General features: G+C 42.2%; 3 protein-coding genes across 4 annotated transcripts; all 3 read left to right on the forward strand.

Annotated features, from left to right (window-relative positions):
* The first annotated feature begins 3,143 nt into the window (after positions 1-3,143).
* LOC140677622 (uncharacterized) lies at positions 3,144-13,256 on the forward strand. Its single transcript, XM_072912669.1, has 4 exons — positions 3,144-3,199; positions 7,175-7,332; positions 12,583-12,666; positions 12,759-13,256. Exons 2-4 carry the CDS (start codon positions 7,186-7,188, stop codon positions 13,191-13,193), a joined length of 666 nt encoding a protein of 221 aa, XP_072768770.1. The 5' UTR covers positions 3,144-3,199; positions 7,175-7,185; the 3' UTR covers positions 13,194-13,256.
* On the forward strand, positions 13,016-18,923 carry LOC133577782 (uncharacterized). 2 transcript variants are annotated; one of them, XM_072912668.1, is made up of 4 exons: positions 13,016-13,091; positions 13,380-13,777; positions 13,947-15,770; positions 17,695-18,923. In XM_072912668.1, exons 2-4 carry the CDS (start codon positions 13,409-13,411, stop codon positions 17,710-17,712), a joined length of 2,211 nt encoding a protein of 736 aa, XP_072768769.1. In that variant the 5' UTR covers positions 13,016-13,091; positions 13,380-13,408; the 3' UTR covers positions 17,713-18,923. The 2 variants fall into 2 exon arrangements, with proteins under 2 accessions (XP_072768769.1, XP_061787780.2); XM_061931796.2 differs by lacking the exon at positions 17,695-18,923 and having other exon boundaries at positions 13,947-16,119.
* On the forward strand, positions 17,772-25,443 carry LOC140677628 (uncharacterized). Its single transcript, XM_072912680.1, has 7 exons — positions 17,772-17,779; positions 20,753-21,036; positions 21,136-21,450; positions 21,589-21,674; positions 21,912-21,981; positions 22,987-23,124; positions 23,734-25,443. Exons 1-7 carry the CDS (start codon positions 17,772-17,774, stop codon positions 24,258-24,260), a joined length of 1,428 nt encoding a protein of 475 aa, XP_072768781.1. The 3' UTR covers positions 24,261-25,443.

Here is a 25,443-nt window from a genome sequence, read left to right on the forward strand (position 1 = left end):
TTTTAACATATTAATGTTAGCATGCTATCTTTTTAGCTAATTTTGCAGGTATACGCCTCAGAGTCAAATACTTTTTGTTACTTAAAGTATGCTAATGTTAGCATGCTAACCTTAGCTTGCTAGCTTTGCAGCTAGTTTTACAGATATACACCTGACAGTCATATATTTTGTCTTAGCAGTTGACCGCATGCTAGCTTTGTAACGAATTTTGCGCATATACAAATCGAAGTCAAATTTTTGTTCTTGACGCATGCTAACTTTTAGCATATTAATGTTATCATGCTAGCTTTTAAGCTAATTTTGCGGTTATAGCTCAAAGTTAACCACGTTACTTTGCTATTTTTTCAGGTATACGCCCAAGAGTTGCATATTTTGTACATGCCGTCTGGCTAGCGTGCTAACTCTTAACATTTCATGTCATCATTTCAGCATTTATATGCAGTTTCTACAAAACTGAAAAAAAATATATGTATTTATGTGTATAATTATTAATTATTATTATATGATTAATTATTAACTATTTCGTACTCATATGTAACTGTAATTATTGAATGAATATTATATTTTTTATGATTTTTAATAATGTTAAAGCTTTAGAAACCACCATGATGGCAGAAAGTCACCTCTCACAGGTTTGGAAGTGCCATTTTGGGACATGTTGTCCCTTTCTAGTTGTTATATTTTAATTTCTTATTCAAACGGAATGCCATGGAGCAATAAAAATTGAGCTGCGTACCAGAAATAACCCAAGTTGCAATTTAGACACTACCAGAGGTGGGTAGTAACGCGCTACATTTACTCCGTTACATCTACTTGAGTAACTTTTGGGATAAATTGTACTTCTAAGAGTAGTTTTAATGCAACATACTTTTACTTTTACTTGAGTATATTTATAGAGAAGAAACGCTACTTTTACTCCGCTACTTTTATCTACATTCAGCTCGTTACTCGCTACTAATTTTTATCGATCTGTTAATGCACGCTTTGTTTGTTTTGGTCTGTCAGACAGACCTTCATAGTGCCTGCGTTTCAACAAATACAGTCACTGGTGACGTTCACTCCGTTCCACCAATCAGATGCAGTCACTGGTGACGTTGGACCAATCAAACAGAGCCAGGTGGTCACATGACCTGACTTAAACAAGTGGAAAAACTTATTGGGGTGTTACCATTTAGTGGTCAATTGTACGGAATATGTACTGTACTGTGCAATCTACTAATAAAAGTTCCAATCAATCAATCAAAAGTGTGAAGGAAAAAAGACCCTTTTTTATTTCAACCGTACACCCCGTCAAAAGCCTAAAGACTGACTGCACAGTTCCTGTCTTCACAATAAAAGTGCCGCTCCATCGTGCCTGCGCTTTCAAAATAAGAGTCTCCGAAAGCCTGCGCAAACAAGCTAGCAAGCTACGGAGTTTGCCGCCAATGTATTTCTTGTAAAGTGTATAAAAAACGAATATGGAAGCTGGACAAATAAGATGCCAAAAACCAACCACTTTCATGTGGTATTAGACAGAAAGGAGGAACTTTTTTTCTCCTCCATTTGAAAACGTGGACGTTATCATCACTACTGTCTGATTACAATCAATGCAAGTCATCAGAATCAGGTAATACACCAACTTATATTCTTGTCTTCATGAAAGAAAGGAATCTATATGTGTTAAACATGCATGTATATTCATTAAAACACCTTTAACATGTAAACAAAAACGGCAAAAAAATATATATAAATTATATACTGTATATATCAATGTATGTATATATATATATATATATATATATATGTGTGTGTATATATATATATATATATGTACGTATATATGTGTGCGTGTGTGTGTATATATATACATATATATATATATATATATATATACATATATATATATATATATATATATATATATATATATATGATATGTGTGTGTATGTTACTCATCAGTTACTCAGTACTTGAGTAGTTTTTTTTACAACATACTTTTTCCTTTTACTCAAGTAAATATTTGGGTGACTACTCCTTACTTTTACTTGAGTAATAAATCTCTAAAGTAAAAGTACTCTTACTTGAGTACAATTTCTGGCTACTCTACCCACCTCTGGACACTACTAGATGAGGGGGCGACTTGTCCAGGGTGTACACCGCCTTCCCTCTTGATTGCAGCTGAGATAGGCCCCAGCATCCCCCCGCGACCCCGAAAGGGACAAGCGGTAGAAAAATGGATGGACGGATAGTTTATACTGCGGGTTTTGGAACATAAACACAGCAAGAAGGGACCAAAGGGTCCACAATGGACATCAGAACATGGATGCAACACACACACACACACACACACACACACACACACACACACACACACACACACACACACACACACACACACACACACACACGCACGTCTAAATCATTTCCCAATTCCAAATATGACCCCGAGATCAATTACAGGTCCTTGCTTATTATTAGATCTAATGTGCGCTAACTATAACTTTAATTCTGGTATTGCGCATGGATTGCAGCTAAAGGAGCAAATAAAGTCATTTTTTTAATTGCACTTTTAGAATTAGATGATTGCAATCAGATGAGTCATGATAAAAACACAACTTAACACGTTTAGTTCAAGCAATAAAGCTTCAATTAATAGCAAGTGTCACCTTGATGAGGCAGGTCAACAAGTGTGTGGGGGTGAAGGGTCAAAGGTGAAATACCTGGCGCGGTGATCTCCACAGAATCCAATAAAGTGGTGGACAAAGAATAAATCCTGTCGTGGCGCAGCACCGAGGACAAGGTTCTGGAGCCAGTGTGGGTCTGCCTGAGCACAGCTGCTGCTGACGCACCACTGCTGAAACCGGAGAGTCTCTCCAGGTATGAGCAGAAACATCGAGAATGATCCAAAGATGAATATAAGCTTGGATTTGAATTAGTATGTGGAATGTGCTCTAGTTCCTCTGTCATTTTATTCATATGTATTTAATTTTTATTTTTTTTATTATGTATGTTTTATTTCTATATTTATATTGTATGTATATTTAAGTAATATTATAACATATTATAGTAGTTAAAAAAGAACAGTAAGTGCGCTGCTTGTGCGGTTAACTTGAAGTCGGAAAGTGTTTTTCAACCAGTGGGGGGCTATTACGACGTGACGCCGTTGCCATAGAAACCCAACACACACTTCCGCAAGTCCCGGCGTCGGTGGGAAAAAAAGGTTTGTTTCGCCTTCAATTGCTTGAAGTTTTCTTTTTGGATTTCAACACTCGGACACAATTAAACGACTGCAACATTTAGGGTACGTTTATTAAAAACGTTGAACCGAATAGATGATTATGTAGGCGGTTTTTTTTCAGGGCTTTGTTTGTGTAACTCTATACGGTTTATACTGTTCAAGAATGTCATTTTTAAATGTTTTTTTGTTTGTGTAACTCTATATGGTGTATTTATTTACACTGTTCAAGAATGTAATTGTTTAATGTTTTACGGATACTCGTCAACTCAAAATGCTAAATCTGCTCTGTCCCCCAAGACTAGCCGTCGATATACGCATGCGCAGTATGACTTTTCTGACTTTTTGGTGTTTTTGTCCAACAACGGCCTTACGTTTTAATGTCTTTATTAGTTTGTGCTTGCTCATTTAATTGTGTAGTCAAAACTATTCTCTTTTTAGCATTCACGTGGCCACGAATAAACGTTGTTTGTAGTGATGGGTCCGGCAACGCCGATGCATCGGCGCATGCGTCGAGCTCATAGAGCAAAACCCTGTGTCGGTGCGCGTACCGCTTTTAGAAAGTCACGTGACCGATCATGAGCTGTTTTGGTCACGTGACCGATACGCGAACTGTGTCGCACTGACGCCTCCTCTGTGCCCTGTGAGCGGCTCTTTTCTACAGCCGGAGAAATAATAACTAAGAAGAGAAATCGTCTAAAATGTAATACGTTGGAAAAACTTTTTTTTTTTTTTTTTTTATAAAAATGTGTAAAAAAATTTAATTAAAAAAATTCCCAGTCCACAATCATCCACAACACGTTCTCTTAGATTTCCATGTTATGATACATGTTCACATTATTTATTGACTGTATCTAAAAAAGATACAAATATATTTTTATTTAAATGAAGATATGAAATAATCCTAAATGAAATATTTATATTATTGTATATACTAGGGCAGGGGTCACCAACGCGGTGCCCGCGGTCACCAGGTAGCCCGTAAGGACCAGATCAGTCGCCCGCTGGCCTGTTCTAAAAATAGCTCAAAGAGCAGCACTTACCAGTGAGCTGCCTCTATTTTTTTAATTGTATTTATTTACTAGCAAGCTGGTCTCGCTTTGCTCGACATTTTTAATTCTAAAAGAGACAAAACTCAAATAGAATTTGAAAATCCAAAAAATATTTTAAAGACTTGGAATAAATGGTAGAAAATGGATGGATGGATGGGTCTTCACTTGTTTAAATAAATTCATTTATTTTTTACTTTGCTTCTTATTACTTTTAGAAATACAATTTTAGAGAAAAAATACAACCTTAAAAATGATTTTAGGATTTTTAAACAAATATACCTTTTTACCTTTTAAATTTCTTCCTCTTCTTTCCTGACAATTTAAATCAATGTTCAAGTAAATTTATTTATTTTTTATTGTAAAGAATAATACATATTTTAGCTTCTGGTTTTTCGACGAAGAATATTTGTGAAATATTTCTTCAAACTTACTATGATTAAAATTCAAAACAATTATTCTGGCAAATCTAGAAAATCTGTAGAATCAAATTTAAATCTTATTTCAAAGTATTTTGAATTTCTTTTAAAATTTTTGTTCTGGAAAATCTAGAAGAAATACTGATTTGTCTTTGTTAGAAATATAGCTTGGTCCAATTTGTTAAATATTCTAACAAAGTGCAGATTGGATTTGAACCAATTTAAAACATGTCATCAAAATTCTAAAATGTATCTTAATCAGGAAAAATTACTAATGATGTTCCATAAATTATTTTTTTAATTTTTTCAAAAAGATTCAAATTAGCTAGTTTTTCTCTTCTTTTTGTCGGTTGAATTTTGAATTTTAAAGAGTCGAAATTGAAGATAAACTATGTTTCAAAATTTTATTTTAATTTTTTTCGTGTTTTCTCCTCTTTTAAACCGTTCAATTAAGTGTTTTTTCATCATTTATTCTCTACAAAAAACCTTCCGTAAAAGGAAAAAAAAATGTACGACGGAATGACAGACAGAATACCCATTTTTTTAATATATATAAATGTATTTATTTAGCTATTCTTGTTTAAATCACACTTACGTGTAACTTACAAATGACAATATATTTATTTATTGAAGTGTGTATCAAACTGGTAGCCCTTCGCATTAATCAGTACCCAAGAAGTAGTTTTTGCTTTCAAAAAGGTTGGTGACCCCTGTACTAGGGCATCAAATCAGTGTCAGTTGAGTCGGTCCATAGGTTGCCTGTAGGGATTTTTAATGTCCAGCAGATGTCAGTATTTAGTGACACAGTATCGACACAGTATCAATACAGTTTTGCAATGTGTCGAAACGCTTCATGACGCCTCATCAACCCATCACTAGTTGTTTGTATTAACGTACCGAGAAAAGATAAACCGCGAAGCAGTCACGTGACTTAGTATTTCTTAACACCGAGCGTTATAAATGCACTATGTACTATTTTACTTGTGACTGTACTCTCTCTACTTTTGAATACCTACAGACAAAACACAGTTGGGGTTTTGCAACTGCATACATATTAGTTAATTTAGTTTTTCGGATAATCACAAACAAAAAAGACTTGCCGTAAAAAAAATAGGGTTCCAAGATGGCGGCAATGCACGCGTGCGCAGTGTGGCTTGTTGACATTTCCTAATAATAATAACAATAATAATAATAATAGATTTTATTTGTAAAAGACACTTTATATTGATTAAACAATCTCAAAGTGCTACAGTGTATTAAAAAAATAAATATATATAAAGATAATGAATAAAAACTAGAACAGCCAAATAGCTATAACTAGTATGCATACAGGTAAAAGCCAGTAAATTAGAATATTTTGAAAAACTTGATTTATTTCAGTAATTGCATTCAAAAGGTGTAACTTGTACATTATATTTATTCATTGCACACAGACTGATGCATTCAAATGTTTATTTCATTTAATTTTGATGATTTGAAGTGGCAACAAATGAAAATCCAAAATTCCGTGTGTCACAAAATTAGAATATTACTTAAGGCTAATACAAAAAAGGGATTTTTAGAAATGTTGGCCAACTGAAAAGTATGAAAATGAAAAATATGAGCATGTACAATACTCAATACTTGGTTGGAGCTCCTTTTGCCTCAATTACTGCGTTAATGCGGCGTGGCATGGAGTCGATGAGTTTCTGGCACTGCTCAGGTGTTATGAGAGCCCAGGTTGCTCTGATAGTGGCCTTCAACTCTTCTGCGTTTTTGGGTCTGGCATTCTGCATCTTCCTTTTCACAATACCCCACAGATTTTCTATGGGGCTAAGGTCAGGGGAGTTGGCGGGCCAATTTAGAACAGAAATACCATGGTCCGTAAACCAGGCACGGGTAGATTTTGCGCTGTGTGCAGGCGCCAAGTCCTGTTGGAACTTGAAATCTCCATCTCCATAGAGCAGGTCAGCAGCAGGAAGCATGAAGTGCTCTAAAACTTGCTGGTAGACGGCTGCGTTGACCCTGGATCTCAGGAAACAGAGTGGACCGACACCAGCAGATGACATGGCACCCCAAACCATCACTGATGGTGGAAACTTTACACTAGACTTCAGGCAACGTGGATCCTGTGCCTCTCCTGTCTTCCTCCAGACTCTGGGACCTCGATTTCCATAGGAAATGCAAAATTTGCATGGTTGAATGCAATTACTGAAATAAATCAAGTTTTTCAAAATATTCTAATTTACTGGCTTTTACCTGTATATCTAAAAAAAAAAGGCTTTTTTTTAAAAAAAAAAAAGAAGGGCTTTTAAGCCTTTTCTAAAAGCATCCATAGTCTGTGGTGCCCTCAGGTGGTCAGGGAGAGCGTTCCACAGACTGAGCAGAAAGCCCTGTCTCCCATTGTTCGTAGCTTTGAACGCAAATGACTATGCTTGTTTCTTGTATTTCGTCATTTTCGCTTGGCTTTATGCTATATTACTCATGACTGTACTTTGTGCACTTTCCTGCAGACGAAACACAAATGGATTCCGAGTATGTGAAGAAACATTTGGGCCAATGTTTGGCTGAAGGACTGTCTGAAGTGGTCGAGCAGCGTCCCATGGACCCCATCCAGTTTTTAGCCCACTGGCTCTACAAATACAACGCCAACGTAGAATATGAAGCCAAGGTAAAAATAAAAAATGAAGCCAATGTACAACTAGATCGTGTGTTGTCTTTGCCACTAAGGGGCGCTGTTACCCAACATGCCTTGCGATTGTCACACTGTCAAAGTACAGTGGATCCCCGCAGATTTGTTCTAGAAACATGTGCCAAAACCTTCCCATTCGTGCTTTTTTCCCTCCGGAAATAGAACCCCCATCTCATGAACTCTAATGTAGGAAATGTTGTATAAATATGTGATTATAAAGGTACAGCAGGGCTCTTCCAACGGATTGAGAGGGGCCTCCAGCTTCAGGGGCCGAGCCAATCATTGGCCACAATACTGAACTGTGTGGCCAATGCTACTGTAATATGAATATTTTTAGGTCATTTTGACATTTAATATGCTTGAAAATGCGTCATTAAAACCTCTTAAGGCCCAAGCTGTTTGTTTAAAGCAGGCCTAGGCAGTTATTTTGACTCGGGGGGCCACATTTAGAGGAAAAAATGTGTCTGGGGGCCAGTATTTCTATTTTTAGGAACACTAATACAAAACCTCACAATAATGTCTGATTGAATGCTAAAAACGTTATGTCAGACCGCCTTAAAAAACGTAATGGAATTTTAAATTTTTCTATGAAGGATAAAACACTGAATATTGACAACATATGAATGTCTCGCTGCCTTTCGATCGACATATTTTACAATCAAGTGAAACCCAACAAAAATGCAACAAACAGTGAAATATGAACGCGAAGGGTACAAAATAAACCCACCTACAATCTGATATATCTGATATTTGCTGAATTCCCGCCAGGGATCAATAAATTACTTTCTATTCTATTCTATATATCACTAAGCTTTGGAACTTTGTTGTGAAAATCTCCTTCCGTGTCTTTGGAAACGCTTCCCGCCCACACAGCTTGGTGCCTCGTCCGAGCTGCTGTGACGTAGATGATCATAGTAACTATTTATATGACCATAGTAACTAATTATATGACCATAGTAAGTAATTAGATGACCATAGTAACTAATTAGATGACCATAGTAACTAGTATATCATCCATAAGCGCAGATTCTGTCATGTCTGTGTAATCATGTTTTGTTTTAAGTCATGTTTTGTTTAGTTATAGGACTCTTTAGTTTCTGTCTTTTCACTCCCTTGTCTTGTTTCCATGATTACCCCATTAGTTTCACCTGTTCCACGTTTGGACTCATTGTGCACTCTTGATTGTCACCATAGCAACCCATTAGTTTTCACCTGTCACGTCACGCACCTGTTTCACGTCTTGAGTCACGCACCTGTTTTCGTTAATCATGTCTGTAGTATTTAAGTTCAGTGTTTTTCAGTTTGTCTTTCTGACGACCTCACCACATTTATGCTCTGTCCATGCCTGATACTTCTTTCCATGTCCATTCTTCATGCAACTATTTTTGTCCAAGCCAAATAAGTTTTTGTTCCATGTTTATAGTCTTTTTGGTTTCATAATTTGTTCTCCGCCATTGTGCGTGTTTTTCGTTTGTACTTTTTTGCTATAGTCTTTTGGTTTCATAGTTTATTCTCCGCCACTGTGCGCGCTTTTCGTTTGCACTTTTTTTTGATATGATAAATAAATCATGTACCTTCATTCCCGTCTCGCCCGTGCCAACTTTCCGTTGCATCCCGGAAAAGCAAACACCCAAGACCAAGTCTTGACAGATTCCAACCATAGAAATACTTAGTATAGTTGAAGACTTACGGTCATTAGAAAACATCACTGCACATCATAATGGCAGCTACACTTTACATCTTAAAAGATCTAAAAAAATTATTTGGGAATGTCCGGCGGGCCAAATTGAAAAGCTCAACGGGCCACATGTGGCCCCCGGGCCTTAATTTGCCCAGGTCTGGATTACATGCTTTTTTTTATTTCTCTTTGCTATTTGGGCTTATTGGACCCTAATTAAAATAAAAACTAAGAATCATCTTTTGATATGATGTACTTAGTCCATAAGTACACAAACGTGTACTTCATGTTTAGTGACATGCTAATTCTTATTTTTACACTTTTTATCCATTTCATCATTCCATTGTATGTTATACTCTTCTGACACCACCAGATGGCAGTATAAGTGTCCACATAAGTGGCCATAAGACCCCAATTCAGTAGTGTACACAATTTTGGAAATAAGAGCTAAAAAGTGCTGTCCACGCATGTGGCAACTAAGCCTTTAGAGGTTTAAGGCAAAAAATACGTAGACCAGAGGTCTTCAAAGGGGTTTTGTGACCCCTAGAGCAGTGGTCCCCAACCACCGGTCCAGGGAACCGGTCTGTGACGCATTTGCTACCGGGCCGCAGAGGGACATTAAATAATTTGTAAACGACAGCATTTTTTCCGACTTAACTTTTGCCTGTCCCACTAGACTCACCAATAAGCTTGTTTATAGATGTACAATAAAACTCCTCTTAGGAAGTTGCCATTTGTTATATTTGTTGTAACTTTGCGACTTGATACAATGCACATTAATGAATATATACAATTTACATGTGACAGATTGTAGTCAAAGACTGATTTCCATCTGCAAGTTGATGATAACCTGCTGGGGATCTCATTGCAAAGAAACAAGTCCAGGGCTCCCACTAATTCAGCGTTATAGTCACTTGTATTTTTCATGTACTTATTTTTGCTGTATTTATCTGGCACAAGTGGAAAGCCGGTCCTTGAAAACAATGCCTACATTAAACTGGTCCGTGGTGCAAAAAAGGTTGGGGACCACTGCCCTAGAGCAGTGGTCCCCAACCACCGGGCCGCTGCCCGGTACCAGTCTGTGGATCGATTGGTACCGGGCCGCACGAGAAATAAAAAAAATAAAAAATATTATTATTTTATTTTTATTTTTATTAAATCAACATAAAAACACAATATACACTTACAATTAGTGCACCAACCCAAAAAACCTCCCTCCCCCATTCACACTCATTCGCACAAAAGGGTTGTTTCTTTCTGTTATTAATATTTCTGGTTCCTACATTATATATCAATATATATCAATACAGTCTGCAGGGATACAGTCCGTAAGCACACATGATTGTATTTTTTTATGACAAAATATATACTGCCATGGAAAAAGACTTCCGGACGGCTTCGAAGCAATTCTGGACCACCATCCGCCACCTCAGGAAGGGGAAGCAGTGCAATGTCAACACCGTGTATGGTGAGGATGGTGTTCTGCTGACCTCGACTGCGGATGTTGTGGATCGGTGGAGGGAATACTTCGAAGACCTCCTCAATCCTACCAGCACGTCTTCCTATGAGGAAGCAGGGCCTGGGGAATCTGTGGTGGGCTCTCCTATTTCTGGGGCTGAGGTTGCCGAGGTAGTTAAAAAGCTCCTCGGTGGCAAGGCCCCGGGGGTGGATGAGATCCGCCCGGAGTTTCTTAAGGCTCTGGATGTTGTGGGGTTGTCTTGGTTGACAGGACTCTGCAACATCGCGTGGACATCGGGGGCGGTGCCTCTGGATTGGCAGACCGGGGTGGTGGTTCCTCTCTTTAAGAAGGGGAACCGGAGGGTGTGTTCCAACTATCGTGGGATCACACTCCTCAGCCTTCCCGGTAAGGTCTATTCAGGTGTACTGGAGAGGAGGCTACGCCGGATAGTCGAACCTCGGATTCAGGAGGAACAGTGTGGTTTTCGTCCTGGTCGTGGAACTGTGGACCAGCTCTATACTCTCGGCAGGGTCCTTGAGGGTGCATGGGAGTTTGCCCAACCAGTCTACATGTGCTTTGTGGACTTGGAGAAGGCATTCCACCGTGTACCCCGGGAAGTCCTGTGGGGAGTGCTCAGAGAGTATGGGGTAACGGACTGTCTTATTGTGGCAGTTCGCTCCCTGTATGATCAGTGTCAGAGCTTGGTCCGCATTGCCGGCAGTAAGTTGGACACGTTTCCAGTGAGGGTTGGACTCCGCCAAGGCTGCCCTTTGTCACCGATTCTGTTCATAACCTTTATGGACAGAATTTCTAGGCGCAGTCAGGGCGTTGAGGGGATCTGGTTTGGTGGCTGCAGGATTAGGTCTCTGCTATTTGCAGATGATGTGGTCCTGATGGCTTCCTCCGGCCAAGATCTTCAGCTCTCACTGGATCGGTTCGCAGCCGAGTGTGAAGCGACTGGGATGGGAATCAGCACCTCCAAGTCCGAGTCCATGGTTCTCTCCCGGAAAAGGGTGGAGTGCCATCTCCGGGTTGGGGAGGAGATCTTGCCCCAAGTGGAGGAGTTCAAGTACCTCGGAGTCTTGTTCACGAGTGGGGGAAGAGCGGATCGTGAGATCGACAGGCGGATCGGTGCGGCGTCTTCAGTAATGCGGACGCTGTATCGATCCGTTGTGGTGAAGAAGGAGCTGAGCCGGAAGGCAAAGCTCTCGATTTACCGGTCGATCTACGTTCCCATCCTCACCTATGGTCATGAGCTTTGGGTTATGACCGAAAGGACAAGATCACGGGTACAAGCGGCCCAAATGAGTTTCCTCCGCCGAGTGGCGGGGCTCTCCCTTAGAGATAGGGTGAGAAGCTCTGTCATTCGGGGGGAGCTCAAAGTAAAGCCGCTGCTCCTCCACATGGAGAGGAGCCAGATGAGGTGGTTCGGGCATCTGGTCAGGATGCCACCCGAACACCTCCCTAGGAAGGTGTTTCGGGCACGTCCGATCGGTAGGAGGCCACGGGGAAGACCCAGGACACGCTGGGAAGACTATCTCTCCCGGCTGGCCTGGGAACGCCTCGGGATCCCCCGGGAGGAGCTGGACGAAGTGGCTGGGGAGAGGGAAGTCTGGGTTTCCCTGCTTAAGCTGCTGCCCCCGCGACCCGACCTCGGATAAGCGGAAGAAGATGGATGGATGGATGGAAAATATATACTAGGGTTGTCAAACGATAAAAAATATTTAATCGCGATAATCGCATTTTGTTCATAGTTAACTTACAATTAATCATGATTAATCGCAAATAAATATAATATTTCATCATTAATACGTGTACATTGGACAGATAATTTTTAACACAATTATTTTATTATAATGAAATGTGTTTTGAAATGCACATGTAAACATTTAAAAGGTGTTTCATAAATGTATGAGGCATATTATCATATCAAAAATAGGCATTTCTATAGGGGCGTCCATTCACATTTTCCCGCTGTTCACTAGTGTTACCTTTTGTCAGACTCCCTGCAGATTGACTGTAGTCCTAAGAGTATACTTATAGACATCACCCTTGACCAGACTTATGTGTGGAAACAAAATGTTCATTGCAGAAACAGGCCCGGTTGGCACTTGTGGAGCAGGAGCGAGCCAGAGCTGCACAGGGGTCGCAGCCCCAGGAGGAGCCTGCTGCAAAAGTACTTACTTTGTTTTTTGTTTGCACTTTGCTGTCTCATGTAGTCAGACACAGAATCCGGAAGGAGACAAAATGTTGTTGTGGTTCTCATAGGAGCAGCCGGCAGAGGAACCACTCCCTGCAACGGGGCCCTCAGAACCTGGTGACACCGCAGGAGCCACTTCAGTGCCCGTCGAGAAACCTGAGAAGGAAGCCGACCGCCCTGAGCTGCCAGAGAGCCAGCAGGTCACGGACCAGCAGGTCACGGACCAGCAGGTTACGGACCAGCAGGACTCGAACAAGCAGGACACGAACCAGCTAGACACGGACAAGCTGGAGACGGACAAGCTGGACACTGACCAGTTGGACACTGACCAGCAGGATACGGACCAGCAGGATACGGACCAGCAAGACACGGACCAGCAGGACACGGAAAATGAGCTTCAGGTGACAAATCAGCCCGGTGGTGGTGTAGTCATGCGTGGTGTAGTGGTACAGGTGGTGGTGTATCTTGCAACTCTCACGCTCATGCATGTGCATGCAATGTAGTCCTTCTGCTCTCCTAGACTTAGAATTTCAGCAGTTCTATAGGTTTATCCCTCCCAAATATGAGTCTGGACAACAAGATTAAGGACCCTAAAAAGGAAGTACTCACTGGGCGGAATGAACCTTTAAAGCTACATGCATGCAGGAAGTAAGTTAGCGCTTCATTCCTCTGTGGGGTCCGTGGTCCAGACACATGCTCGTGTGTCCACCAGGTGAAGATGACAGAATCCTCTGTCTCTCTGCGGTCTGGGGACCAACTGAGCTCCGCCGACGTGAACGTAGTGAAGACCGAAGTGGAGAAACGCCAGCAGGAGGGACAGGGTGGAGTAGAAGATGAGAAGGTGGTAAAACATTGTTTGAGGTTTAGTTCTGGTGCTCCAAAGGCAGGTAAGTTTGGCACTCACATGATCAAAATGGTTGCCTTCTGTCTTCCTAATGAACTACAGGAGCCCGGCCCGGCTGAAAGTGCTGAGCCGGCTCGCAATGAAGGCTCCGCCCCCAGCCACATAGAGCTTGAGGAAGACCAAGGCCAGGAGCGACCAGACCAAACCAGTCATGGCGCCCCCGTAAGCCAACGCGCAGAGAAGGTGAAGGGACTGGCGACTGTATCAGAACATAATTCAGTACAGCAGAGGGTCTAGTTGGAACCAGAAACGGATGCTGGTTTTGAGAGTCCAGGCTAGAAAGAAGAGTCAGGCTGAGTGATTGGTTGTCTGCTTTCTAACTCAAAGAATTCTCCTGACACCCTTTCACCAGAAGGGCCAGGAGGACCAGCGCGCCGTGTCCTCAGAGTCCGACTCAGCGCGGATGCAGTCCCCTCAAGCCGGGTCCCTCCAGATGGAATCAACACAAGCAGATTCTGTGCCAGCTGAGTCTATGCAGCTGGAGTCCTCTCAACCTAAGCTTGCACTGGTGGAGACCACGCAAGGGGAGTCTGGGCAGCGGGAGTCCACGCTGGATGGGTCTAAGTCCGCACAGCTCAAGTCTTTGCAGGTGGAGTCCAAGCCAGATGCTTCCTTCCAACCTGAGCCTGCACAGGTGGAGTCTGCACAGGCTGAGTTTAATCACGCTGAGGCAGCCCTGGACGAAATCACACAGGTTGAGGCCTCTCAGCCCGAATCTGTGCAGGTAAAGTCCATGTTGGACAACTCCACACTAGCCAAGTCTGCACGGGCTGAGTTTAATCATGCTGAGGCCTCCATGATCGAATCCATACAGGTTGAGACCTCTCAGCACAAGTCTGTAAAGGTGGACACCATGCTGGATGGGTCTGAGTCTACACAGCTTAAATCTGAACAGGTGGAGTCCTCTCTTGCCGAGTCTGCCCAAGTTGAATCCACACAGGTTGAGACCTCCCAACCTAAGTCTGCACAGGTGGAGTCCACAAACACTGAGTCCTCCCTAGCTGAGCCAGCCCAGCTTGAATACACACAGGTTGAGGCCTCTCAGCACAAATCTGCAAAAGTGGAGTCCATGCTGGATGGGTCTGAGTCCACACAGCTCAAATCTGAACAAGTGGAGTCGTCTCTAGCTGAGTCTGCTCAAGTCGAATCCATACAGGTCGAGACCTTCCAACCTAAGTCTGCACAGGTGGAGTCCCTAAACACTGAGTCCTCCCTAGCTGAGCCAGCCCAGCTTGAGTCCATGCAAAATGCCAGTTCCCAACCCAAGTGCGCACAGGTGGAGTCCATAAAGACAGAGTTATCCCTAGCTGAGGCCTCCCAGATTGGATCCACACAGGTTGAGGCCTCTCAGCACAAGTCTGCAAAAGTGGAGTCCATGCTGGATGGGTCTGAGTCCATAGAGCTCAAATCTGAACAAGTGGAGTACTCCCTAGCTGAGTCTGCCCAAGTTGAATCCACACAGGTTGAGACCTCCCAACCTAAGTCTGCACATGTGGAGTCCCCAAACACTGAGTCCTCCCTAACTGAGCCAGTCCAGCTCGAGTCCATGCAGAATGCCACCTCCCAACCAGAGTGCACACAGTTGGGGTCCATAGAAACAGAGTTATCTCAAGCTGAGGGCTCCCAAATTGAATCCACACAGGTTGAGACTTCTCTGCCCAAGCCTGCGCAGGCCAGGTCCACGCATGCCGAGTCTTCGCAGGCCGGGTCCACTCAAGCTCCTCAGATCGAATCTTCACAGCTTGAGTCTGCGCGGATGGTGTCCACACCACACGAGTCCAAACAAACTGGGTCTGCGCAGTGGAAGTCCACGATGGATGGGTCTGTGTCCACACAGCCCAAGTCTGCACAGGTTGAGTCCTCTCTGACTGAGCTAGTCCAGGTCGAATCCTCCTTCAAACCCGAGTGCACCAAATCTAAGTCTGCGCGAATCGAGTCCAGACAAGCAGACTCTGTTCAGGCTGAATCTCCGCAGGGGGAGCCTACACAGTCTAAGATTATGCAGGACCAGTCCTCTGCGTCTGGTCAAGTAGATACCCTACAGGCCATGTCCTCGCAGGCGGAGGGCACTGAGGTCCTTCCTGGTGAAAAGCTCCAATCACAAACAGCAAAAACTGAAGAGACACCCAGTCCGAGCTCCCCTCTTCGTCTTCAAGAGGTTCCTGATCTCACCCAGGTTGGCCATCTTTGTTCTTAAGACTCTGTAGATAGAAACATGTAGAACTTCTTCTTAGAAGAAGCTGATTTAGAGGTAAAGGGTAGGTGACAATCTTTCCGGTTGTATGTCCGGTCAGAGTCCAGTTTTAAGGTCCATGTAGCGTACAACCCAATGTTTGGGCTTTTGGAGGCAGAGAAAGCTGAAAGGAAGCGGCAGTGTTGAAGACAGTGTTGGTTTGTTACAGGTGACATTAGCACCTTAGGTATGTTACAGGTGACATTAGCACCTTAGGTATGTTACAGGTGACATTAGCACCTCAGGTATGTTACAGGTGACATTAGCACCTTAGGTATGTTACAGGTGACATTAGCACCTTAGGTATGTTACAGGTGACATTAGCACCTTAGGTATGTTACAGGTGACATAAACACCTTAGGTATGTTACAGGTGACATTAGCACCTTAGGTATGTTACAGGTGACATTAACACCTTAGGTATGTTACAGGTGACATTAGCACCTTAGGTATGTTACAGGTGACATTAGCACCTCAGGTATGTTACAGGTGACATTAGCACCTTAGGTATGTTACAGGTGACAATAGCACCTCAGGTATGTTACAGGTGACATTAGCACCTTAGGTATGTTACAGGTGACATTAGCACTTTAGGTATGTTACAGGTGACATTAGCACCTTAGGTATGTTACAGGTGACATTAGCACTTTAGGTATGTTACAGGTGACATTAGCACCTTAGGTATGTTACAGGTGACATTAGCACCTTAGGTATGTTACAGGTGACATTAGCACTTTAGGTATGTTACAGGTGACATTAGCACCTTAGGTATGTTACAGGTGACATTAGCACTTTAGGTATGTTACAGGTGACATTAGCACCTTAGGTATGTTACAGGTGACATTAGCACCTTAGGTATGTTACAGGTGACATTAGCACCTCAGGTATGTTACAGGTGACATTAGCACCTTAGGTATGTTACAGGTGACATTAGCACTTTAGGTATGTTACAGGTGACATTAGCACCTTAGGTATGTTACAGGTGACATTAGCACTTTAGGTATGTTACAGGTGACATTAGCACCTTAGGTATGTTACAGGTGACATTAGCACCTTAGGTATGTTACAGGTGACATTAGCACCTTAGGTATGTTACAGGTGACATTAGCACCTTAGGTATGTTACAGGTGACATTAGCACCTCAGGTTTGTTACAGGTGACATTAGCACCTTAGGTTTGTTACAGGTGACATTAGCACCTTAGGTATGTTACAGGTGACATTAGCACCTTAGGTATGTTACAGGTGACATTAGCACCTTAGGTATGTTACAGGTGACATTAGCACCTTAGGTTTGTTACAGGTGACATTAGCACCTTAGGTATGTTACAGGTGACATTAGCACCTCAGGTATGTTACAGGTGACATTAGCACCTTAGGTATGTTACAGGTGACATTAGCACCTTAGGTATGTTACAGGTGACATTAGCACCTCAGGTATGTTACAGGTGACATTAGCACCTTAGGTATGTTACAGGTGACATTAGCACCTTAGGTATGTTACAGGTGACATTAACACCTTAGGTATGTTACAGGTGACATTAGCACTTTAGGTATGTTACAGGTGACATTAGCACCTCAGGTATGTTACAGGTGACATTAGCACCTTAGGTATGTTACAGGTGACATTAGCACCTCAGGTATGTTACAGGTGACATTAGCACCTCAGGTATGTTACAGGTGACATTAGCACCTTAGGTATGTTACAGGTGACATTAGCACCTTAGGTATGTTACAGGTGACATTAGCACCTCAGGTATGTTACAGGTGACATTAGCACCTTAGGTATGTTACAGGTGACATTAAAAAAGTCAACATTTGGTTTGTATGACTTTTTGAAAAGGCGGCTGACCTTTGTGTGTCTTTCCAGGAAGAAGATGGAGAATGAGAAGGACGACTCAGCACTTCTTCCAACATTCTTATCACATGTTTGTAGAGGTTGACAACATGTTTGTGTAAGATTGTGTTCCTTTTTCCACACAACATCGCACTTCAAACACCTCAATACATCGTAGAGGCCACCATAAATGCAAACTCACAACACAACTTTACTTCACAACACAACAATTTGACATCACAACACAACAACTTTATGTCAAAACACAACAACTTTACATCACAACACAACAATTTGACATCACAACACAACTTTACGTCACAACACAACTTTACGTCAAAACACAACAATATCACAACACAACTTTATGTCAAAACACAACTTTAGGTCACAACAACTTTACATGACAACATAACATTAGGCCACAACACAACAACTTTGCGTCACAACACAACAACTTTACATCACAACACAACTTTACGTCACAACACAACAACTTTACATCCCAACACAACTTTACGTCACAACACAACAACTTCACGTCACAACACAACTTTAAGTCACAACACAACAACTTTACATGACAACATAACAATGGTCACAACACAACAAATGTACATCACAACACAACAACTTTACATCGCAACACAACTTTACATCACAACAACAACTTTACAACACAACTTTAGGTCACAACACAACAACTTTACATCACAATACAACAACGTTATGTCACAACACAACAATTTACGTCCCAATACAACAACTGTATGTCAAAACACAACAACTTTACATCACAACACAACTTTACGTCACAACACAACAACTTCACGTCACAACACAACTTTAAGTCACAACACGACAACTTTACATGACAACATAACAATGGTCACAACACAACAAATTTACATCACAACACAACAACTTTACATCGCAAACCAACTTTACATCACAACACAACTTTACATCACAACAACTTTACAACACAACTTTAGGTCACAACACAACAACTTTACATCACAATACAACAACATTATGTCACAACACAACAATTTACGTCCCAATACAACAACTTTACGTCAAAACACAACAACTTTACATCACAACACAACTTTGTCGCAACACAACAACTTTACATCACAACACAACGACTTAACGTCACAACACAACAACCTTACGTCACAATAAAAAAGCGTTGCGTCACAACACACTAATTTTACATCACAACACAACTTTACGTCACAACACAACAACTTTACATCACAACACAACAACTTTACATCACAACACAACAACTTAACATCACAACACAACAATTTGACATCACAACACAACAACTTTACATCACAACACAACAACTTTACATCACTACACAACAACTTTACATCACAACACAACAACTTTACATCACAACACAACTTTATGTCAAAACACAACTTTAGGTCACAACAACTTTACATGACAACATAACAAATTTACGTCACAACACAACTTTACGTCACAGCACAACAACTTTACATCACAACACAACAACTTTGCGTCACAACACAACTTTACGTCACAGCACAACAACTTTACGTCACAACACAACAACTTTACATCACAACACAACAATTTGACTTCACAACACAACAACTTGACATCACAACACAACAATTTGGCATCACAACAACTTTACATCACAACACAACAATTTGACATCACAACACATCTTTACGTCACAGCACAACAACTTTACATCACAACACAACAACTTTACGTCAAAACACAACAACTTTACATCACAACACAACTTTATGTCAAAACACAACTTTAGGTCACAACAACTTTACATGACAACATAACATTAGGTCACAACACAACAGCTTTACATCACAACACAACAACTTTACGTCACAACACAACAACTTTACGTCACAACACAACAACTTTACGTCACAACACAACAACTTTACGTCACAACATAACAACTTTACGCCACAACACAACAACTTTACATCACAACACAACTTTATGTCAAAACACAACTTTAGGTCACAACAACTTTACATGACAACATAACATTAGGTCACAACACAACAGCTTTGCGTCACAACACAACAACTTTACATCACAACACAACAACTTTACGTCACAACACAACAACTTTACGTCACAACACAACAACTTTATGTCACAACACAACAACTTTACATCACAACACAACAACTTGACATCACAACACAACAACTTGACATCACAACACAACTTTACGTCACAACACAACTTGACATCACAACACAACAACATTAGGTGACAACACAACAACATTAGGCGACAACAGACCAGCAAGTGACAACACAACAACATTAGGCGACAACAGATCAGCAAGTGACAACACAACAACATTAGGTGACAACACAACAACATTAGGCGACAACAGACCAGCAAGTGACAACACAACAACATTAGGCGACAACAGACCAGCAAGTGACAACACAACAACATTAGGCGACAACAGACCAGCAAGTGACAACACAACAACATTAGGTGACAACACAACAACATTAGGCGACAACAGACCAGCAAGTGACAACACAACAACATTAGGCGACAACAGACCAGCAAGTGACAACACAACAACATTAGGCGACAACAGACCAGCAAGTGACAACACAACAACATTAAGTGACAACACAACAACATTAGGCGACAACAGACCAGCAAGTGACAACACAACAACATTAGGCGACAACAGACCAGCAAGTGACAACACAACAACATTAGGCGACAACAGACCAGCAAGTGACAACACAACAACATTAGGCGACAACAGACCAGCAAGTGACAACACAACAATATTAGGTGACAACACAACAACATTAGGCGACAACAGACCAGCAAGTGACAACACAACAACATTAGGCGACAACAGACCAGCAAGTGACAACACAACAACATTAGGCGACAACAGACCAGCAAGTGACAACACAACAACATTAGGCGACAACAGACCAGCAAGTGACAACACAACAACATTAGGTGACAACACAACAACATTAGGCGACAACAGACCAGCAAGTGACAACACAACAACATTAGGCGACAACAGACCAGCAAGTGACAACACAACAACATTAGGCGACAACAGACCACCAAGTGACAACACAACAACATTAGGCGACAACAGACCAGCAAGTGACAACACAACAACATTAGGCGACAACAGACCAGCAAGTGACAACACAACAACATTAGGCGACAACAGACCAGCAAGTGACAACACAACAACATTAGGCGACAACAGACCAGCAAGTGACAACACAACAACATTAGGCCACAACACAACAACATTAGGCGACAACAGACCAGCGAGTGACAACACAACAACATTAGGTGACAACACAACAACATTAGGCGACAACAGACCAGCAAGTGACAACACAACAACATTAGGCGACAACAGACCAGCAAGTGACAACACAACAACATTAGGCGACAACAGACCAGCAAGTGACAACACAACAACATTAGGCCACAACAGACCAGCAAGTGACAACACAACAACATTAGGCCACAACACAACAACATTAGGCGACAACAGACCAGCAAGTGACAACACAACAACATTAGGTGACAACACAACAACATTAGGCGACAACAGACCAGCAAGTGACAACACAACAACATTAGGCGACAACAGACCAGCAAGTGACAACACAACAACATTAGGCGACAACAGACCAGCAAGTGACAACACAACAACATTAGGCGACAACAGACCAGCAAGTGACAACACAACAATATTAGGTGACAACACAACAACATTAGGCGACAACAGACCAGCAAGTGACAACACAACAACATTAGGCGACAACAGACCAGCAAGTGACAACACAACAACATTAGGCGACAACAGACCAGCAAGTGACAACACAACAACATTAGGCGACAACAGACCAGCAAGTGACAACACAACAACATTAGGTGACAACACAACAACATTAGGCGACAACAGACCAGCAAGTGACAACACAACAACATTAGGCGACAACAGACCAGCAAGTGACAACACAACAACATTAGGCGACAACAGACCACCAAGTGACAACACAACAACATTAGGCGACAACAGACCACCAAGTGACAACACAACAACATTAGGCGACAACAGACCAGCAAGTGACAACACAACAACATTAGGCGACAACAGACCAGCAAGTGACAACACAACAACATTAGGCGACAACAGACCAGCAAGTGACAACACAACAACATTAGGCCACAACACAACAACATTAGGCGACAACAGACCAGCAAGTGACAACACAACAACATTAGGTGACAACACAACAACATTAGGCGACAACAGACCAGCAAGTGACAACACAACAACATTAGGCGACAACAGACCAGCAAGTGACAACACAACAACATTAGGTGACAACACAACAACATTAGGCGACAACAGACCAGCAAGTGACAACACAACAACATTAGGCGACAACAGACCAGCAAGTGACAACACAACAACATTAAGTGACAACACAACAACATTAGGCGACAACAGACCAGCAAGTGACAACACAACAACATTAGGCGACAACAGACCAGCAAGTGACAACACAACAACATTAGGCGACAACAGACCAGCAAGTGACAACACAACAACATTAGGCGACAACAGACCAGCAAGTGACAACACAACAATATTAGGTGACAACACAACAACATTAGGCGACAACAGACCAGCAAGTGACAACACAACAACATTAGGCGACAACAGACCAGCAAGTGACAACACAACAACATTAGGCGACAACAGACCAGCAAGTGACAACACAACAACATTAGGCGACAACAGACCAGCAAGTGACAACACAACAACATTAGGTGACAACACAACAACATTAGGCGACAACAGACCAGCAAGTGACAACACAACAACATTAGGCGACAACAGACCAGCAAGTGACAACACAACAACATTAGGCGACAACAGACCACCAAGTGACAACACAACAACATTAGGCGACAACAGACCAGCAAGTGACAACACAACAACATTAGGCGACAACAGACCAGCAAGTGACAACACAACAACATTAGGCGACAACAGACCAGCAAGTGACAACACAACAACATTAGGCGACAACAGACCAGCAAGTGACAACACAACAACATTAGGCCACAACACAACAACATTAGGCGACAACAGACCAGCGAGTGACAACACAACAACATTAGGTGACAACACAACAACATTAGGCGACAACAGACCAGCAAGTGACAACACAACAACATTAGGCGACAACAGACCAGCAAGTGACAACACAACAACATTAGGCGACAACAGACCAGCAAGTGACAACACAACAACATTAGGCCACAACAGACCAGCAAGTGACAACACAACAACATTAGGCCACAACACAACAACATTAGGCGACAACAGACCAGCAAGTGACAACACAACAACATTAGGTGACAACACAACAACATTAGGCGACAACAGACCAGCAAGTGACAACACAACAACATTAGGCGACAACAGACCAGCAAGTGACAACACAACAACATTAGGCGACAACAGACCAGCAAGTGACAACACAACAACATTAGGCGACAACAGACCAGCAAGTGACAACACAACAATATTAGGTGACAACACAACAACATTAGGCGACAACAGACCAGCAAGTGACAACACAACAACATTAGGCGACAACAGACCAGCAAGTGACAACACAACAACATTAGGCGACAACAGACCAGCAAGTGACAACACAACAACATTAGGCGACAACAGACCAGCAAGTGACAACACAACAACATTAGGTGACAACACAACAACATTAGGCGACAACAGACCAGCAAGTGACAACACAACAACATTAGGCGACAACAGACCAGCAAGTGACAACACAACAACATTAGGCGACAACAGACCACCAAGTGACAACACAACAACATTAGGCGACAACAGACCACCAAGTGACAACACAACAACATTAGGCGACAACAGACCAGCAAGTGACAACACAACAACATTAGGCGACAACAGACCAGCAAGTGACAACACAACAACATTAGGCGACAACAGACCAGCAAGTGACAACACAACAACATTAGGCGACAACAGACCAGCAAGTGACAACACAACAACATTAGGCCACAACACAACAACATTAGGCGACAACAGACCAGCAAGTGACAACACAACAACATTAGGTGACAACACAACAACATTAGGCGACAACAGACCAGCAAGTGACAACACAACAACATTAGGCGACAACAGACCAGCAAGTGACAACACAACAACATTAGGCGACAACAGACCAGCAAGTGACAACACAACAACATTAGGCGACAACAGACCAGCAAGTGACAACACAACAACATTAGGTGACAACACAACAACATTAGGCGACAACAGACCAGCAAGTGACAACACAACAACATTAGGTGACAACACAACAACATTAGGCGACAACAGACCAGCAAGTGACAACACAACAACATTAGGCGACAACAGACCAGCAAGTGACAACACAACAACATTAGGTGACAACACAACAACATTAGGCGACAACAGACCAGCAAGTGACAACAGTTGACTTTCCAACTTGTGGCTTTTTGTTGTTGTGTTGTGGCTTTTTGTTGTTGTGTTGTGGCATTTGCGTTCATCTTGTGGCTGAAAGTTGTTGTGTTGTGATATTTGCATTTGTTGTCATTAGTGATGGCTACCCTTCACATTTGAAGCGATACAGTAGCAATTCCTCCTGCCTAGGAATGGATACCAGTACTCAATGCTAGCCATGTGTGGTACTTTTGTGTGACTTAATAAATATCAAATGTTTTTGATGATCAATTCTCATATTTTATTGCAACATTCTAACTATTTTATTATCCCACCTGCAGTGTCACGTCCAAGACATTAGATGGCACTAGTGTGCACTTTATGGGCTAGTCAGTTCAGTCTTTGCGGACTCTGGTCTTTTGTTGCGCCCTAACAAGTGTTAATACTGTAAGTATTGTACTTATTACGCCTGTAACGTGCGCCTAGTCTATCTTAGTTGTAGTTTCATTAACACATTTGGAGGCACTGAAATGGCCATGTAAAATTGCTAATGCTAATCAGTAGCATGTCAATAGCAAAGCCAATGTATATTAGCATCACTGTACTTCTCATCATGATCAACCAACTTAAAGGAAGTTCACAACATATATATATATATACATATATATATATATAAAATAAAGAAACAAATATATGAAACTAGAGAATGGTGTGTGACAAAAATCCAGGTGTGTGTGGTGTGTGACTATGTGTGGGAATTACTTGCTGAGTGTTACCATCAGTGTTGAGCGAGAGGCAAGTCCAAAAGGGGCAGGAATGTAAAGTGTGGCGTAGGAGGTCCGTGTCTAAGCGGGAGGTGGAGATCCAAGAGGCAGTCTGGGAAGCCGAGGAACAAGGAATGACGAGACACACAGCTCGTCGTCACGGGAACGGAGGTCTGCAGTTGGAGCGACAAGGAGGACACGAGACAATAAAAAAAAACGGGGAAGAAAACACAGAAAGAGATGATTACGTTCTGGCGCCGGATAGCAGGTTGAGCAGGCTTATGAAGGCAGGACCTCTCATTAGTGCCAGGTGCGCAGAGTGCTGCTTGCTGCCGCCGGAGTGACGCGTGCAGGAGATGAGCGGCCGTGGGCGTGTCCCGAGGTGTGTCATTGAAGGATGCACATTGGCATGCACCCGGGCCGTGACATACACTTTGTGAAGCATTTCTTACATAT

This window comes from Nerophis lumbriciformis, linkage group LG39 (assembly GCF_033978685.3).
Source record: "Nerophis lumbriciformis linkage group LG39, RoL_Nlum_v2.1, whole genome shotgun sequence".
Lineage (NCBI taxonomy): Eukaryota > Metazoa > Chordata > Actinopteri > Syngnathiformes > Syngnathidae > Nerophis > Nerophis lumbriciformis.

What these genes read in the sequence shown, in the direction of transcription:
- LOC140677622 (XM_072912669.1), top strand. Translation starts at nt 7,186, where the DNA reads ATGGATTCCGAGTATGTGAAGAAACATTTGGGCCAATGTTTGGCTGAA. An exon ending in ACGTAGAATATGAAGCCAAG is followed by an intron (nt 7,333 to 12,582) that starts GTAAAAATAAAA and finishes TGTTCATTGCAG; the next exon opens with AAACAGGCCCGGTTGGCACT. An exon ending in AGGAGGAGCCTGCTGCAAAA is followed by an intron (nt 12,667 to 12,758) that starts GTACTTACTTTG and finishes TGGTTCTCATAG; the next exon opens with GAGCAGCCGGCAGAGGAACC.
- LOC133577782 (XM_061931796.2), top strand. Translation starts at nt 13,409, where the DNA reads ATGACAGAATCCTCTGTCTCTCTGCGGTCTGGGGACCAACTGAGCTCC. An exon ending in TAAGCCAACGCGCAGAGAAG is followed by an intron (nt 13,778 to 13,946) that starts GTGAAGGGACTG and finishes CCCTTTCACCAG; the next exon opens with AAGGGCCAGGAGGACCAGCG.
- LOC140677628 (XM_072912680.1), top strand. An exon ending in ACAGACCAGCAAGTGACAAC is followed by an intron (nt 21,675 to 21,911) that starts ACAACAACATTA and finishes AGTGACAACACA; the next exon opens with ACAACATTAGGCCACAACAC. An exon ending in TGACAACACAACAACATTAG is followed by an intron (nt 21,982 to 22,986) that starts GTGACAACACAA and finishes CAACAACATTAG; the next exon opens with GCGACAACAGACCAGCAAGT.